This window comes from Gobio gobio (assembly GCF_949357685.1).
Source record: "Gobio gobio genome assembly, chromosome: 13".
Lineage (NCBI taxonomy): Eukaryota > Metazoa > Chordata > Actinopteri > Cypriniformes > Gobionidae > Gobio > Gobio gobio.
The window spans coordinates 4,541,149-4,558,807 of NC_137106.1; the positions used below are offsets into that span (position 1 = coordinate 4,541,149).

At 33.2% G+C, this 17,659-nt stretch overlaps 1 protein-coding gene across 4 annotated transcripts in view; it reads right to left on the reverse strand.

The window, feature by feature from the left end:
• Nucleotides 1-17,659, reverse strand: part of LOC307136292 (pleckstrin homology domain-containing family G member 3-like) — an 85,330-nt gene that overhangs the window by 13,477 nt on the left and 54,194 nt on the right. For all 4 annotated transcript variants that reach the window (XM_079833182.1, XM_079833183.1, XM_079833181.1 and 1 more), the window contains exons 7-14: nucleotides 16,440-16,590; nucleotides 7,275-7,406; nucleotides 3,151-3,333; nucleotides 1,891-1,983; nucleotides 1,724-1,810; nucleotides 870-903; nucleotides 696-797; nucleotides 266-312 (exon numbers count right to left, since the gene is read on the reverse strand). In XM_079833182.1, coding sequence (XP_079689308.1) covers nucleotides 266-312; nucleotides 696-797; nucleotides 870-903; nucleotides 1,724-1,810; nucleotides 1,891-1,983; nucleotides 3,151-3,333; nucleotides 7,275-7,406; nucleotides 16,440-16,590 — 829 coding nt within the window. The remainder of the gene's footprint in view (nucleotides 1-265; nucleotides 313-695; nucleotides 798-869; nucleotides 904-1,723; nucleotides 1,811-1,890; nucleotides 1,984-3,150; nucleotides 3,334-7,274; nucleotides 7,407-16,439; nucleotides 16,591-17,659) is intronic.

Consider the following 17,659-nt stretch of genomic DNA (forward strand, 5'->3'; position numbering starts at 1 on the left):
GATGATTGAGATTCACTAATGGTTGATGCCATATCTTCCAATGTTGAGTTGAATCCACAATTATAGATGAAAACATAGCGAGTGACACTCATCTACTTACATTTGATTAATTTTCAAGAAATATCGCACTATACGACATATTTCGTTTGGTCATAATTGTGTTGTTTTACATTTGTCAAAAATGGCAAACCGTTGAGCTTATTTCTAGATGAAGGTTTCCAGAGTTTCAATGAGGTCTCAAACTTTTGTGCATCACAACAACAACAGAGAAAGCGTTACCTCTAGTGCTTCCTGCGGTTCGATTGGCCGGTTCTGTGAAAGATAACAGAGGGTAAGATGAGCCACCATCAAAACTGACCAGTCTTATTTTCTTATAGAATATTGCAGAGTTTATAGTATAAATGATTTATCCGTTTCTTCATAATCTTTATATATCGTCCCCTCATCTCTTCTCTGATGATGAGGGCGGGGCCACCTGTCACTCACATGAGATCAGCCAATAGCAAACCACAACCATCCAATCAATCAAAATCAAGCCCCGCCCTACATTTGCTCTTGTTTGAGAAGCGTTTCACTCGGATATACGGCACAATAGGGCAGAAAAGACCAGCGTAACTTCCATTTCACGCTGACTTTAAACAATTACAACCTAGTTCTGCGTTTGAGCTTTCATTTCTACATGAAGCCGGACTCACCAGAACGTCTCCGTTCCTTCAGTGAGTCTGCGGAGAACTCGTCCGTCTGACAGGACGCCGCTTTCTTCAGCCGGTCTGGGCTGTAACGGTACTTCACCCGACCTGAGAAGAAGATTCAACCCATTGAGTTTGAGCATCAAATGTCAAAAACAAAGTGTTTGAAAGTCCGCTTACATGTGGAGTCCATGTCCAGGATGGCGTCTTTGGCCTGAAAGGAATCGCAAAGAGTTTAATACAACAGCGGATTCAGATCAAGCATTTTTAAATTAGTTTTTATTTTATTATCGTTTTGAATTTTGCTACAAATTTCAGTTTAGTTTTATAAATTGTTTTGCTAGTTTTAGTTTAGTTTTTATTTTGTAAACACATTTCTATTTAGTTCTTATATATTTCGTTTCAGTTTTAGTAATTATAGTTTAGCAGAGTTACCAGAACGCAGTGTAAAGACCAAATCAAGATTTATCATTTCAGCAAAGTTTAATGTTTGCACAGATTAGAGTTAACTCTTGTGCAGACATCTTAATAATAAAAATAAAATAATGGAATACAGATTGTTTTATTTAATGCCATGTCAGCATCTAAGGCTATATTCATGGCAAAAATTCAATTACAAAAATACAAATATCATATAAATACCAAGCAAACAAACACAACAAGTCATATTATACAAGATTTTTAAAATTAATTAATTAAATTAAAACCTTTTCATGCATAATCTTACTAAATAAGTCCTTAAGTGAAATAACTTGATAAAAGAGCATTCTTGTTTTAACCCAGGACAGTCCAACAAAAGAAGGGAATCTTACAAAACATGCATAAAGTTGGGTCTTCACCTTTAAGAGTCAAACTATGATCTTTATTTCAGTTAGTTTTTCAGTAAGAGTTGTTAGTTTCGTTTCGTTTTTCATTTATTATGATGTTTAAATTTTATTTCAGTTTACGAAAATGTTTTTTGACCAAAAGTTTCAGTTTTCGTTTAGGAAAATAACCTTGATTCAGATAAACCCCCACGATCTGTTGGGACGTACTTTCTGCGGGATGACCGCGTGATGGTTCTCCAGAATCAGTCTCTTTATGTGATGAGCCCAGAGTTTCTTCTCTTCCGCGGTTCTGGCCTGTGAAAACGTCAACATGATTAGAGCAAACACAACCAGGCGTGTGTGTGTGTGTGTGTGTTTTGCGGGCTCATACACACCTGAACTGTGTGCGGCTGCTTCGGGTGCTTGTAATGCATCACACTGAACCGAAGCGAATCTTTGGCACTTTCTATCAGCATTAGTGTGGAACACTGAACACAAACAAAACAGGGTTTTCAGCTTCAGAACGTTATACATGAAATATTCAATACATCAGACAGATTTAACATAAAACAGCAGCAGCAATATGATAAAAGAAGAGTTACTAAAATCTGCGGTTTTCTAATGGCTCTGTTCAAAGCTCAACCAAAGCTTATTTTTTTTATAAAACCCAATATGCAATGGGAACCGTGTGAGGATAAACATCTATTCATTAAAATCATAAAAGAACAAACTAAAAATAAATAAATAAACACTTACTAAAAGTTTATGAAATAATTCAAAATGTAAAAATACAACAATGTATAAAAATAAAACACTTGCTAAAAATAAATAAAATAATTTAAAATGAAAATAAATCTATTTAAATTTTAAATAAAACAGCAAGAATAAATAAAATAATGATGTAAAATGAAAATAATCATTTAAAAATAAAAAATAAAACACAAAAAATTAATAAAACAATAAAAATGTAAAAACAAAAGAAATCAATCATTAAAAAAACCCCAATAAAAATAAAACACTTACTAAAAATACATAAAATAATTTAAAATGAAATAAATCAATTTTAATTTTAAATAAAACAGCAAGAATAAATAAAGTAATGATGTAAAATGAAAATAAATAATAATTTAAAAATAAAAAAATAAAACACAAAATTAATAAAACAATACAAATGTAAAAACAAAAGAAATCAATAATTTTATAATAAAAATAAACCACTTACGAAAAAATGAATAAAATAATAAAAATGTAAAATTAAAATACATAAATACATTTGAAAATAAAACACTTGCACTTAAAAAAACAAAGTAAAACAATAAAAATGCACAAAATGAAAATAAATAATAAAAGACAATACAAATCTAAACATTTTTTTTTTTTAATAAAACACTAAAAAGACTAACATAATACAAAATGAAAATAATTAAATCAAAATAAAACACTTACTAGAATGCATAATATAATGAAAATAAATCATTTTAAAATTAAAACAATCAAAATAAAAATACAATACAAATGAAAATAAATAATTAATGTCATCTTTTTAGTAAGTGTCTTGTTTAGATTTTTTTAAAGTAAATATTTAGGTCAAACGAGTTCAAGCTGACAAAAAGAAGAGATAATCCCTGGTCTAGATAATGTATAATGTCATATACCGAGATATGAGTCTTGTAGACGTAATGTTCCCCTCTTTTCTTGGTGATGAGCAGCATCTTGTCAAACAGGAAGAGGGTTCTCTCATTCTTGGCACGGTGGACAGGAAACGTCCCCTCCAGAACCAGCTCACCGTAAGTGGTCAGATCCGGACCCTTCCAGTTGATGAGCAGAGACTGGATCTCCTGCACACACAACACAGTAGAGTAGAGTTGAGTAGAGTACAACAGTAGAGTAGAACAGAGTAGAGTAGAGTAGAACAGAGTAGAGTAGAGTACAGTAAAACAGTAGAGTAAAGCATAGTAGAGTAGAACAGAGTAGAGTAGAGAATAACAGAGTAGAGTAGAGTTGAGTACAGTAAAACTGTAGAGTAGAACAGAGTAGAGTAGAGCTGAGTACAGTAAAACTGTAGAGTAGAACAGAGTAGAGTAGAGTTGAGTACAGTAAAACTGTAGAGTAGAACAGAGTAGAGTAGAGCTGAGTTGAGTAGAACAGAGTAGAGTTGAGTACAGTAAAACAGTAGAGTAAAGCATAGTAGAGTAGAACAGAGTAGAGTAGAGTTGAGTACAGTAAAACTGTAGAGTAGAACAGAGTAGAGTAGAGCTGAGTAGAGTACAACAGTAGAGTAAAGCATAGTAGAGTAGAACAGAGTAGAGTAGAGTTGAGTACAGTAAAACTGTAGAGTAGAACAGAGTAGAGTAGAGCTGAGTTGAGTAGAGCAGAGTAGAGTTGAGTACAGTAAAACAGTAGAGTAGAACAGAGTAGAGTAGAGCTGAGTTGAGTAGAGCAGAGTAGAGTTGAGTACAGTAAAACAGTAGAGTAGAACAGAGTAGAGTAGAACAGAGTAGAGTAGAGTTGAGTACAGTTAAACAGTAGAGTAGAACAGAGTAGAGTAGAACAGAGTAGAGTAGAGTTGAGTACAGTTAAACAGTAGAGTAGAACAGAGTAGAGTAGAACAGAGTAGAGTAGAGCTGAGTTGAGTAGAGCAGAGTAGAGTTGAGTACAGTAAAACAGTAGAGTAGAACAAAGTAGAGTAGAGCTGAGTTGAGTAGAGCAGAGTAGAGTTGAGTTGAGTACAGTAAAACAGTAGAGTAAAGCATAGTAGAGTAGAACAGAGTAGAGTAGAGCTGAGTTGAGTAGAGCAGAGTAGAGTTGAGTACAGTTAAACAGTAGAGTAGAACAGAGTAGAGTAGAGCTGAGTTGAGTAGAGCAGAGTAGAGTTGAGTACAGTTAAACAGTAGAGTAGAACAGAGTAGAGTAGAGCTGAGTTGAGTAGAGTAAAACAGAGTAGAGTAGAGCTGAGTTGAGTAGAGCAGAGTAGAGTTGAGTACAGTAAAACAGTAGAGTAGAACAAAGTAGAGTAGAGCTGAGTTGAGTAGAGCAGAGTAGAGTTGAGTACAGTAAAACAGTAGAGTAAAGCATAGAGGAGTAGAACAGAGTAGAGTAGAGTTGAGTACAGTAAAACAGTAGAGTAGAACAGAGTAGAGTAGAGCTGAGTTGAGTAGAGCAGAGTAGAGTTGAGTACAGTAAAACAGTACAGTAAAACTGTAGAGTAGAACAGAGTAGAGTAGAGTTGAGTACAGTAAAACTGTAGAGTAGAACAGAGTAGAGTTGAGTTGAGTACAGTAAAACTGTACAGTAAAACTGTAGAGTAGAACAGAGTAGAGTAGAGTTGAGTACAGTAAAACAGTAGAGTAGAACAGAGTAGAGTAGAGCTGAGTTGAGTTGAGTAGAGTAAAACAGAGTAGAGTAGAACAGTAGAGTTGAGTAAAGTAGAGTAGAACAGAACAGAGTACAATAGAGTAGAACAGATAGAATAGAGTATAACAGAACAGAATAAAGTAGCGACAGAATAACAGAATAGAGCAGAGTAGAACAGAATAGAATATAATGAAGTAGAGTAAAGTACAATAGAATAGAGTAGAAAATAATAAAGTATTATAAAGAAGAGTAGAATAGAATAAAGTAGAGTAGAGTACAATAGAATAGAGTACAGTAGAACAGAATAAAGTAGAGTAAAATATAGCAGAGTAGAATAGAAAAAAGTAGAGTAGAATATAGCAAAGTAGAATAGAATAAAGTAGAGTAAAATACAATAGAATAGAATAAAGTAAAATAAAGTAGAGTATAATAGAGTAAAGTAGAGTAGAATAGAGTACAGTATAACAGAATAGAGCAGAGTAGAACATAATGGAATAAAGTAGAGTAAAATATAGCAGAGGACAATAGAATAAAGTAGAGTAAAATATAGCAGAGAAGAATATAATAGAATAAAGTAGAGTACAGTACAGTAGAATAGAGCAGAGTAGAACAGAATAGAGTAGAATAGAAGAATTTCGATCACCACAATGGGGTGCAGCTGAATGTTTTCCCCTGACTATGAGCTCTGTGGAGTGAGCTGAGGGTGAGTGTCCTGATCAAAGCACACATCATCAGTGATCTCCAACCCAGATCCATTCATCAGCCTCATGAGTCATGGCTTCATTTGAGAATTCATCACAGTATGATCATGTGTTTGCATGACACTCATTAACATTGTCCACTGAATAGAGTCATATTCCGTCCGTTAATGCGACACGAGAGTTTATAATAAAATACCACTGAGGTAACATTACTCCTCTCTGACTCCACTGATACTGCAGAAGAGCACAAACACACGGGACAGCTCATACTACTGACACACTACTACAGGTTTATTCATATTTTGAATTTGTTTTTTATGTTTTCTGTTTTCATTTGAATTTTAGTTCAAGTTTTTGTAATTTTGTTGTGTTTTTGACACTTTTTAAATATTTTTTTTAATAGTTTTTATACATTTTTATTTTAGTTTTAGTTATTTGAGTACATCAGGTTAAACTAATATATAACATAGAAAACGTACTAAAAATAAATAAAAAATGTAAAGTCATTTAAAAAAAAAAATCAATTACATTTTGATTACCTGCAATTAATATACAATACTTTTTATTAATTTTTATTTCAGTTTTAATTATTTTATTTAGCCAAGTTAAACTAAACAAAAAATAAATACATTTATATATATATATATATATATATATATATATATATATATATATATATATATATATAAAAATAAAGTTATCAAAATAAAACACTTACTTAAAAATGTAATCCCTGCAATTCATCTACAAGTTTTTATAAATTTATATTTCAGTTTTAGTTATTTTAGTACATCAAGTTAAACTAAATGAAAAATAAATCAATATACATTTTATTTTAAGTTTTATATATATATATATATATATATATATATATATATATATATATATATATATATATATATATATATATATATATATATAAAATACAAAATAAAACACTTACTAAAATGAATAAACAATTAAAATAAATAATTTAGAAAAATCTAATAATCAAAATAAAACACTTACTACATAGTTATTTGAGTACATCAGGTTAAACTAAATGAAAAATAAATCAATATATTTAATTTTAATATTAAATATGTATATATATATATATGTATATGTATATATATATATATGTATATGTATATATATATATATGTATATATATATATATATATATATATATATATATATATATATATATATATATATATATATATATATATATATATATATATATATATATATATATATATATATATATATATATATATATATATATATATATTTATTTATTTATCTTACTAAGTTTCTAAGTTATTTTAAAGGGGCTATATGCAACTTTTTCCCCAAAATAAACGTAACAATAGCCTTTGTATTTTACCATTTATGACTCAAACATCTCCTGATGAGCATACTGACACCTTGTCCGCTCACAGTGGGTGCACCTATAAGCCTGGATCCTATTTTTCCTATTTTCTGGCGGGTCGTTTTTTCCCGCGCTGTCTGCGGATGTGACGTCACCACCGCTGCGAGAGCGAGCAGAAAATAAGAGCAGTTCTGTTTTTTGGCCACAGGTGTCAGTCGCGAGTTTAAATTTCAGAAAAACGCATATAGCCTCTTTAATACATCAAGTTAAACTAAATAAAAATGAGAAATGTTGCATTGGCAAACTAGCTGAAATAAAAGAATGTTTTTGGGAAAGGTGTTTGTCCTGTATAATGATCTTTAGTCCACACCTGAAGCCTCACTGCATGCTCGTGTTTCCTCTTCATGTCGTTGATGTACCAGGCGACTCCCGTCATGGTGTCTATGGCCTCGATCACCACATCATACCCGTCCTCCTCACGGGAAAAGTGTTTGGCGATTTCCTTTAGAAGAGCAGAAACACAGTCAGAGAGAAGAGAGAGACTCGTTGTATAAACCCTGAACAAGACATCGCAACTAAAGTCTCTCGAACATGCGATCAGATGAGCTATTGTGCGTAATTAATCAGTTACTGTAAATCAGTGTCCCAAACTGAGGATGAGTTCACTTCAAAATGAACATTTCCTGATAATTTCCTCGTCCCATCTCATCCAAGATGTTTATGTCTTTCTTCAGTCAAACAGAAATTAAGTTTTTTGAGGAAAACATTCCAGGATTTTTCTGCACATAATGGACTTCAATGGGAACCAACGGTTGAAGATCCAAATCAATGCAGTTTCAGAGGCTCTGATCCCAGATGAGGAATAGAGTCTGATCTAGAGGAACCATCAGCCACATTTTCAACAACAACAAAAAAAAGTATGTACTTTTTAACCGAAATTGCTCATCTTGCGCTGCTCTGCGACACACCACGGATTGCGTAATCATGTCGGAGAGGTCACGTGACGTAGACAGAAGTACCGCCCTGTGTTTACAAAGCGCACATGTGAAGTCTAATGGTGCGTTCACACCGGACGCGAATGACGAGAATAAATCGCTATTCGCGCGAAGTTGGACGCTTGAACATTTTGAGTTTACTCGCTTCATTCGCACGTGACATTCACTTCACAACAGACGTGAATTCGCCTCATGGGCGGGGCTTCTGCCAGCGGCTCGTCTCGTTGAGAAATGGCTGACATGGGCTGTGTTTACACGTCTTTTTTATAAAAATACTACTGTTAATGTGTGGCAAAACGTAGTTTTAAGACTTTTCATGCGATAATGTACTTGTTTAAAGCTCAAATCTGTGGTTTCTAAAGAGAGCTCTCTGAACATGTGATCTGGTGTGTGTGGAGTTGATCATGTGATCTGGTGTGTGTGGAGTTGATCATGTGATCTGGTGTGTGTGGAGTTGAACATGTGATCTGGTGTGTGTGGAGTTGAACATGTGATCTGGCGTGTGTGGAGTTGAACATGTGATCTGGTGTGTGTGGAGCTGAACATGTGATCTGGTGTGTGTGGAGTTGAACATGTGATCTGGTGTGTGTGGAGTTGAACATGTGATCTGGCGTGTGTGGAGTTGAACATGTGATCTGGTGTGTGTGGAGTTGATCATGTGATCTGGTGTGTGTGGAGTTGATCATGTGATCTGGACCTTTTACTTATACTTTTGTATTATTGATCAAACATAAACTTGCATTTAACAAAAAGAGACTGGGTTGTGTTTCATGTCATTTAATGTTATCACAGTTGTAATCATATGCACACTTGTCTGAACCAGATATTAATATATGATTAATATAAACCAGATTTTCTCCTCATTGTTGTCACTACTTGAGTATATCCAAAATATCCGTCAAAGTTCAGATTTTTCTACTCGCGCAAATCATGTGTCAAACGCACGAATTGCGCCACAGAATGTCTATTCGTGTCTTTGCATTGAATTAACATGTAAATCACTCGCGCAAAATGCTTCATTCACGTCTGGTGTGAATGCACCATAATACAAACATCCTTTAGCAAAAAAAAAGTAAAACAACGACGTCGGACGATTTAGTGTTTTTTGCTAAAGGGCGTTTGTATTAATTACACTGCATCCCAATTCGCATTCCATCCGTACTAAATAGTATTCGAAAATAGAATTAGTATGTTCCAAATCGTAGTATGTCGAAAAGAGTTTTCCAGAGATTCCCGGATGGTTTACTATTTCCGGTCAGAATCCGAAGTGCAGATCGACGCGCACTCTAACGGCTGATATTGCCCACAACCCATTGGGAGATGGACGAGGATTCGATTGGAACTACAAATGCGGATAAAAAGTGTTAAAAAACCACAAACATGATGGATGTGCGAGTCCGACGGTTAAGTAGAGAGGGTTAGATAAAGGGGTTTGAGTGAGCAATTATCAGTATTTAACCTGACGAGAATATATTTATTCAAAATTATCCACATTATATTTGGTCTGCAGCAGCTTTAAGAACTTTTGTAATGATACCGTTGGCCATTAACTTTTAAATGCATCATTATATTTAACCCCTAGGAGTCTGAGCTGTTTTGGGGCCCTTTAGAAGTTTTGACATGCTCTTACATTTGTGTTTTTTTCAGTTGCTTATAAACACATTAATGGCAAAAGTGTAATTACACTGTATTCAGCACAATCTGGGCTACCATAATATCTGAGCAACATGTGTGCTTGTATTTTTGAGAGAAAAATGTTTATGCATGGTTTTTGAAAAAACAAAAACAATTGTTTTAACATTAAGGCCTCAAAACACACAATAGATACGTGTCCACAAGACTTTTGACTCCAGGGTGTATTTGCATTGAGTTTTTGCTTCAAACCGATGTGAGAATCATTGAGCCTACTCATTCACATAAAACAATACACTGACAATATACTGATTTTGTAAGACAGTTTTTTTTTTTACAAAGCCAGTATGCGAGGAAGCGTGATATCTAATGAATAATGATGGAGATCACCGCATAATGAGCTGCATAATGAGCTGCATAAGGAATGAGCTTCATACCTGATTGAGAGAGTAAAAAATGCTCTTCTTATTTAGTTGAAATTGTACTTATCTAGTAAATGCATCTTGATTTAAGAATGTTTAAATATTTAGACTAGAAACAAGACAAAAATGACTAAGAGCATTTTTAAAAAAAACTTTTTTTGTACTATTTTTTATGTTTTTAAAAGTAGTCTAATGCTAAAAAATTAAATAATTAAAATTAAGATACAATTTATACTAAAACGAAAGCAATTCTCTTTCTACAAAACAAAACAAAAAATCACTTTCTACAAAACAAAACTCCAGAATCATTTCTGACAAACTTTGATATTAAATTTAAAAAATAACATTAGGCTATAATATTTAAATATCAATTTGAAGAAAAATACGTTTGACTGGTACTATATTTATAGCATATGAGCAGACATTTGCGAATAAAAGCTTTATTGATGTGACACTAGGCTCTTTTACAATAAACACGTTATAATCTGTCCAAAACAGGCCAAATAAATCTTGTCTAAACAGTCTTGCGTGTATGACATTTAATGTTGCAACAGGATTCATATTTAAATGGTCTTATTGCGTTTAATATTCACAGATGCTAACAGAATAAACTGAATCCTTTGCTCTTAGAAATGAACAGCTTTGCATGAGGAGAATAAATCCAGGATTATTCCTCAATGTCTCAAAACGAGTTACAGTGCTTCACTAGATGTGTTTGTATGAGTTGATGTGTGAGCGTCGACTCTGAATGACTCCAGACGTCGCAAATTCGTGTCGCGGCTGATTTGAATGGTTTTGATGCGAACTATTCACACACTAAATATTCGCTTTGCTTTTCGCATCCGGTGTGAAAGGGCCTTAACAGTTAACAGTTGGCCTGTTTTACGCGCGGAACACACTTCAATCTGAGTTCCCCACATGAACATATGAAGTATTCAGTCCATTTGATCACAAAATTAAATGATAAATGCCGTTTTGACGCTCTTTAATGTGACGCGACTGATCACTAATAGACGAGTGAACGCGATCGTCATAGTCAAAGAATAAACATGAATCAACAGCTGAAGGGATGTTGAGGATACACACTGAAGCGCATCGTATGTGGTGTAATCGCTCAATCAGTGTCTCAACGGCAGAAAGATGTCAATAAAACAGCTTGAGAACAATGCCACGCAGCATCACATGACCTCAGAAGTCCTTCAGTGTCCACAGCTGAGAGTTCACTAGAGAAATCAACTCTTGCACTAAATATATGACCTATATTAGCCATTATATTGATTATATTAGCCGTTATATTCATTGTCTTAGCCATTATATTCATTGTATTAGCCGTTATATTCACTATATTAGCCGTTATATTCATTGTCTTAGCCATTATATTCATTATATTAGCCGTTATATTCATTGTCTTAGCCATTATATTCATTATATTAGCCGTTATATTCATTGTCTTAGCCGTTATATTCATTGTATTAGCCGTTATATTCATTGTATTAGCCGTTATATTCATTGTATTAGCCATTATATTCATTGTCTTAGCCATTATATTCACTATATTAGCCGTTATATTCATTGTCTTAGCCGTTATATTCACTATATTAGCTGTTATATTCATTGTCTTAGCCGTTATATTCATTGTATTAGCCGTTATATTCACTATATTAGCTGTTATATTCACTATATTAGCTGTTATATTCATTGTCTTAGCCGTTATATTCATTGTCTTAGCCGTTATATTCATTGTCTTAGCCATTATATTCACTATATTAGCCGTTATATTCATTGTCTTAGCCATTATATTCACTATATTAGCCGTTATATTCACTATATTAGCCGTTATATTCATTGTCTTAGCCGTTATATTCATTGTATTAGCCGTTATATTCATTGTATTAGCCGTTATATTCACTATATTAGCTGTTATATTCATTGTCTTAGCCGTTATATTCATTGTCTTAGCCGTTATATTCATTGTCTTAGCCATTATATTCACTATATTAGCCATTATATTCATTGTCTTAGCCATTATATTCACTATATTAGCCGTTATATTCACTATATTAGCCGTTATATTCATTGTCTTAGCCGTTATATTCATTGTCTTAGCCGTTATATTCATTGTATTAGCCGTTATATTCACTATATTAGCTGTTATATTCATTGTCTTAGCCGTTATATTCATTGTCTTAGCCGTTATATTCATTGTCTTAGCCGTTATATTCATTGTCTTAGCCATTATATTCACTATATTAGCCGTTATATTCACTATATTAGCCGTTATATTCATTGTCTTAGCCGTTATATTCATTGTATTAGCCATTGTATTCATTGTATTAGCCGTTATGTTCACTATATTAGCCGTTATATTCATTGTCTTAGCCATTGTATTCATTGTATTAGCCGTTATATTCACTATATTAGCTGTTATATTCATTGTCTTAGCCATTGTATTCATTGTATTAGCCGTTATATTCACTATATTAGCCAGCCGTTATATTCATTGTCTTAGCCGTTATATTCATTGTCTTAGCCATTGTATTCATTGTATTAGCCGTTATATTCACTATATTAGCCGTTATATTCATTGTCTTAGCCATTGTATTCATTGTATTAGCCGTTATATTCACTATATTAGCCGTTATATTCATTGTATTAGCCGTTATATTCACTATATTAGCCGTTATATTCATTGTCTTAGCCATTATATTCATTGTATTAGCGGTTATATTCACTATATTAGCCGTTATATTCATTGTCTTAGCCATTATATTCATTGTATTAGCCGTTATATTCACTATATTAGCCGTTATATTCACTATATTAGCCATTATATTCATTGTATTCGCCGTTATATTCATTGTATTAGCCGTTATATTCATTGTATTCGCCGTTATATTCACTATATTAGCCGTTATATTCACTATATTAGCCGTTATATTCATTATATTAGCCGTTATATTCACTATATTAGCCATTATATTCACTATATTAGCCATTATATTCATTGTATTAGCCGTTATATTCACTATATTAGCCGTTATATTCATTGTCTTAGCCATTGTATTCATTGTATTAGCCGTTATATTCACTATATTAGCTGTTATATTCATTGTCTTAGCCATTGTATTCATTGTATTAGCCGTTATATTCACTATATTAGCCGTTATATTCACTAAATTAGCCGTTATATTCATTGTATTAGCCGTTATATTCACTATATTAGCCGTTATATTCATTGTATTAGCCGTTATATTCATTGTCTTAGCCATTATATTCATTGTATTAGCGGTTATATTCACTATATTAGCCATTATATTCATTGTCTTAGCCATTATATTCATTGTATTAGCCGTTATATTCATTATATTAGCCGTTATATTCACTAGCCGTTATATTCATTGTATTCGCCGTTATATTCATTGTATTCGCCGTTATATTCATTGTATTAGCCGTTATATTCATTGTATTCGCCGTTATATTCACTATATTAGCCGTTATATTCACTATATTAGCCATTATATTCACTATATTAGCCGTTATATTCATTATATTAGCCGTTATATTCACTATATTAGCCATTATATTCACTATATTAGCCATTATATTCATTATATTAGCCGTTATATTCACTATATTAGCCATTATATTCACTATATTAGCCGTTATATTCATTGTATTAGCCGTTATATTCACTATATTAGCCGTTATATTCACTATATTAGCCGTTATATTCACTAAATTAGCCGTTATATTCATTGTATTAGCCGTTATATTCACTATATTAGCCGTTATATTAATTGTATTAGCCGTTATATTCACTATATTAGCCGTTATATTCACTATATTAGCCGTTATATTAATTGTATTAGCCGTTATATTCACTATATTAGCCGTTATATTAATTGTATTAGCCGTTATATTCACTATATTAGCCGTTATATTCACTATATTAGCCGTTATATTCACTAAATTAGCCGTTATATTCATTGTATTAGCCGTTATATTCACTATATTAGCCGTTATATTCACTAAATTAGCCGTTATATTCACTATATTAGCCGTTATATTCACTATATTAGCCGTTATATTCATTGTATTAGCCGTTATATTCACTATATTAGCCGTTATATTCATTGTATTAGCCGTTATATTCACTATATTAGCCGTTATAGTCATTATATTAGCCATTATATTCATTATATTAGCCGTTAAATTCACTATATTAGCCGTTATATTCATTATATTAGCCGTTTAATTCACTATATTAGCCGTTATATTCATTGTATTAGCCATTATATTCATTATATTAGCCGTAATATTCACTATATTAGCCGTTATATTCATTATATTCTACTGAACCTGTTAGTGATGTCTGGATTATTTATAAAGTTATGTATAAATGATTATATATCAACAACGAATTGGAGTAAAAACATGATTTTTTAATTAGATTTAGAAGTTATTGTAAAAACTGCAAAGTTGATGTGAAGTTGACATGTTTGCACACAATGTGTTATTTGAGTGTTGATTATTATACCTAAACATGAATATCAGCTGAATATAGGCTAATAGTTTGGGCTCTGTCCTTTAATATTATAGTAATGTGTGAGTAAGGGCTCCCTATAGTTTACAGCAATATCTTTAAGATACTTTGAGTTATAATTGAATTAATTTAAGGACAGACACAGTTTGTTCAGTAAACCACTGTTTAATAACAATAAATCTCCCCTGCTGTACCGAAACCTCAGTTTAGTGTATATCGTTACACCCCTAGTGTCGTGTAAACACACCCTTAGTGTCATTATAGTTTTTTTATTAATATTTTGAATGAATAGTTACATTTCCTGCTTTCATTTCACATTTATTTGAGTTTTAGTCAATTTGCTGTGTGTTTTTTTTCATTTCTGTTGTTTACTTTATTTAAACATGTCTGTTTTTGTTCATTTTTATTTCAGTTCTATATATTTAGTTATATAGTAATGAAGTTAAACTAAATGAACTAAATGAGAAATGTTGCCTTGGAAACTAGATAATAACCCTGCTAAACAGGACTGAGCAGGCAGGACAATTATATTAACTAATAATTACAAACAAAACGCTTTTCACTGTATAATCCAAATTTGATGGATAAAATAAAGCACCACCCAACATCATTTCCTGCTGAACATTCACATTACATGAGTTATTATAGTGTACCATAAATGGTGATTTATGCTGTCTCTTTAGAGCATTCTGGGAGGACAGTGGTGTCAGCAACATTATATACTGTATTGCTTCGAATATAAGACGACCCTGTACTTTTTGGAAAAAAGGCTTTTTGAATACCAAATCTTGTCTTTTAAAAGAAAATATTGCATATTTTTGCAGCAATACCGGGGCCAAGCGCAACAGAAGAAAACAAGGAAGCTAGCAGCAGACGAACTGAAAAAATTAGTGAAAACATTCGAAGACAATGTTAAGCAATAATGTTAAAACCCCACATTAAAACATTGAGTTGTATAGAGCCAGTCATATTTTGTTCTATTATAGCACCACCAAGAGGCAAAATCCTAAAAAAAAAACTATGTGTCCTCGGAGTGAGCCCATACATGTGAAAATATCTAATTTTGTTTTTGAGTTATAGACATTTATATGAAAAAACATGTAAAAAATGACTGACACCTGACTTTGATTGGATTTTACTGCCCCTTACTATCAATATTTAGACATTTAAGTATTAGTGATTTACTATCGACCTATGTTTCCGAACTTCTGACGCTGGTTTCGTCTCGATCGGACTAGCGGTTTCGAAGATATCATCTAATGTTTTTTCAATGCTAAATTACCACGCTGCACAAACCATACGCCGAAACCTGGCACGTCTGGTATCGTTGGACTCGGCAAGGATTCAGGAGACAAATAAAGTTACTCCCATGAAAATAAGTCAACCACACCCAAAGTTATAAGTGTTTGGGGAAAAAAAATTCTCCACTAGGTGGCGCTGTTTCCAAAACTTCTCAGGCTCCTTCAGGGCATCGTGTTGATGACCCATACCAAGTTTTGTAACAATCCGTTCATGCGTTCATAAAATACAGCATTTTAGCACATAATTAAAAATGGCCGACAGCCAAAATGGCCGTTATGGTAAATCGGAAATCAGACGACTCGGCATGCCGTTCTGAATCTAACTTTATGATTTTTGAACAAACAGTTCAGAAGTTATAAGCAAAAATAGCCATTTTTTGCATCTCCAGACCAGTAGGTGGCGCTGTGCCGTAACGCTGCATGTTGCCTCAGGTCATGCTTGTGACGACACGTACCAAGTTTGGTTTGAATACGATAAATAATACAATGCTGATCCTGCAGCCAATGAGATTGCTCAACATTTAGATAGTGTGGTTCAGTGTTTGCTGTAAGCTGGTCCCTCCACCTCCCCAGCTCCACCTGCCTAGATCTGCTGTGGGATTTCTGCATGTCTTCATGCGACTGTGTGTCTGTTAGCAGTACCTGAAGCAGCAGGTGATATTTCAGGATCCTCTGGACCGGTTTGAGCAGGTAAGAACCCAGAGGAAGAGAGCGCTTGAGCGACGCCTGCCGATCTCTGAAGAACTTGGCCAGGGTTTTATTCCTCAGACAGTCCGTCAACACGGCCACTGAACTACAGAGACGGACAGAGAAGAGAGCGATTACTGGCTTCATGGATCAACACTGATGTTTAATGTAGCCTCTGATGCATCAACACTTTTATCAGTCATGTTGGATCGATGTTAACCCTTGTGCATTGTTCAAATTCACTAGCCTTGATGTTCGTGGATGAAAACAGCCACTAAATTAAACTGCTGTAAAAATGTATCCGATAATTTTTTTCTTCAATTTTTTTTGCATAAATCTATTAAATCAACCTTAGTCCTGATCAAAACTACTATTTTTTTTTTTTTTAATTCAGGTTTGTAACTCTTTAATTGCCAAATTCATAAATTATGTGATTGATTTGGGGGGAAAAAAACATACAAAATGACTATTTTCAATATAAAAAGTGATTGTGGACTGGATTTTTTTTAACCTTTTAATCACAGTCTTGGACATGTCAAAGATTAGAAACAACATTGGCTTTGATGCATTGTTAGTTTTTGTGCAGTATCCGATTAATTTTTTTTCTCCCTCATTTACTGTTCGTGGCTGTTTTTGCCCCATTGACTTCCATTATAACCACATTTTTTGATTGCAACGCCATGACACCATATACTCATGCATTTTTGACTGTTGATGGTTTTCCCTGTTGGGAAGAGGTCAAATGTGTAAATTTTACAGTTGATAACCAGGTGGCACCATTAACCCTTTAGATAGGATTGTGCAAAAAGAGCTTAGTTTTCGGCTTTTCAATGGAGTTTTCTATGGACTTTTCTATGGAGTATAACAGCATATTATTGTGTCTGTGTGTGTGTGTGTGTGTGTGTGCGTGCATAAGATTTGTCACCAAAAATCATTCCATTTGCTGAAACTGAGAAAGTTATGGCCAAATTAGTGGAATAAAACATCCCCAACAGCACATAAGGGTTAATACATAAACATACAATAACAGAAATGAATTGTGGGTATGTGTCAAAAGTCATCACCCCTGCTGCTTTGCATGTAACATCGCACTTTGACAAAAAATGCTTTTAAAGATGCAATAGATGCCATGCACTAAAGGGTTAAATACAACATGAAATCAAAATTGTGTGTAA